This window comes from Eimeria tenella, genomic scaffold (genome assembly GCF_000499545.2).
Source record: "Eimeria tenella Houghton genomic scaffold, Eth_scaff121, whole genome shotgun sequence".
Lineage (NCBI taxonomy): Eukaryota > Apicomplexa > Conoidasida > Eucoccidiorida > Eimeriidae > Eimeria > Eimeria tenella.
Window position 1 is genome coordinate 7,198 of NW_013541487.1, and position 1,331 is coordinate 8,528.

The window sequence follows — 1,331 nt, forward strand, 5'->3', positions numbered from 1 at the left end:
CAGCAGCACCAGCAGCAGCAGCAGCACGTGCCTGCAGTGGGCGAAGTACGGCGAGTCGCATGCAGCTGAAGCTGCTGTTCCTGCTGCCTTTTTGTGGCAATCCCCTGAGGGCTGCTGGTGCGGCTATGCTGCAGACTTTTTGCTGTACAACAAAACAGCAGAGCGGCTGCTGCCTGTCGAAGCTCTGGTGAGTTTTGCTGCAGCAAGCCCCTTGCTGCTGCGTCTCAGCAGCAGCAGCAGCAGCAGCGCCTCTGCAGCGGCCCACTGCACCGGTAGCCTGCTTCGCACTGAAACACCGCTTTGTGCTGCTGCTACTTTGGCGGCATCGGCGCTGCTGCTCCGGCTTCACGTTCCGCTACTCTGCTGCTGCTGCTGCTGCTGCTGCTGTGCTGCTGCTGCAGGAGCAGGAAGAGCCCGGAGAAGTGGTGATGTATGCGAAGCTGGTTAATGTCGCTCTCGTGCATTCCCCACAAGCTTTAATTGCTTCGAGCCATCCAGTTGCTGCTGAAGTTTATCCGCAGCTTTTCCCGCGCAGCGCCAAGCAGCAGGGCCACACCAGAGGCCGCAAGTGCGGCAAAACCCAGCAGCAGCAGCAGCAGCAGCTGCTGCTGCTGCAGCAGCAGCAGCTGGGTGCGACGGACGCCGGCTGCGCAGCGTCTGGTGGGGGCGCTGGAGCCGCGGGGTCTCAGCACCCGCAGCAGCAGCAGCAGCAGGGGGACGCCTCGCTGCCGCCAGCAGAAGGCAGCAGCAGCTCGCCCGGGGCTGTTGCTGAGGGCCTCGCAGAAAAGGCCCCTCTTGCTGTTGCAGCGCAGCCGCTTAAGCTGGCGAAGAGCCTCAAGGCGTTCTCAGTGCGCATAGGCCTGCGGGACTGGTCAGTCTGCTGCAGCTGCTGCTGCTGCTTGCTGCTGCCGCTGCTGCTGTTTTGCTGCTGCTTCTCCCGTCGAGTAACACGAAATTACCCCTTAGCGCGTGGCCTGCAGCATTTGCTGTTGCACTGCTGCGCTGCTGCGAGTTGCTGCTGCAGGCGTATCAGCTACGGCAGCACCCCCGAAAAGGTCCCTTCTTTGTGGTGCAGCAGCGTGAGCGGCCGCCTCTACCGGCTGGAGCGGCCTGCGGGCCGCTACGCAGCACTTTTTGCTTCTTGTCGCCGCAAGTTTGAAGTTGCTGCTCGCGTGGTGACGCAGTTGTACCTACAGCCCAACACTTCCTACGAAGAGCTGTGCGCGCTGCTCACCGCTGCCGAAAGCGCCAAAGCGCGGGCGCAGGAGCTGCGCCAGCAGCAGCAGCAACAGCAACAACAACAGCAGCAGCAGCAGCAGCAGCAGCAGCAG

At 62.7% G+C, this 1,331-nt stretch overlaps 2 protein-coding genes across 2 annotated transcripts in view; one reads left to right on the plus strand and one right to left on the minus strand.

The window, feature by feature from the left end:
* Positions 1-326, minus strand: part of ETH_00004495 (uncharacterized protein) — a gene marked incomplete at both ends in the record, with an annotated part of 1,029 nt that extends 703 nt beyond the window's left edge. Inside the window, one exon of the mRNA XM_013373152.1 lies at positions 316-326. Within this exon, the coding sequence (XP_013228606.1) occupies positions 316-326 (11 nt within the window). The remainder of the gene's footprint in view (positions 1-315) is intronic.
* Positions 327-428: 102 nt separating this feature from the next.
* Positions 429-1,331, plus strand: part of ETH_00004500 (Chloroquine resistance marker protein, related, related) — a gene marked incomplete at both ends in the record, with an annotated part of 11,393 nt that continues 10,490 nt past the window's right edge. The window contains 2 exons of the mRNA XM_013373153.1: positions 429-871; positions 1,025-1,175. Coding sequence (XP_013228607.1) covers positions 429-871; positions 1,025-1,175 — 594 coding nt within the window. The remainder of the gene's footprint in view (positions 872-1,024; positions 1,176-1,331) is intronic.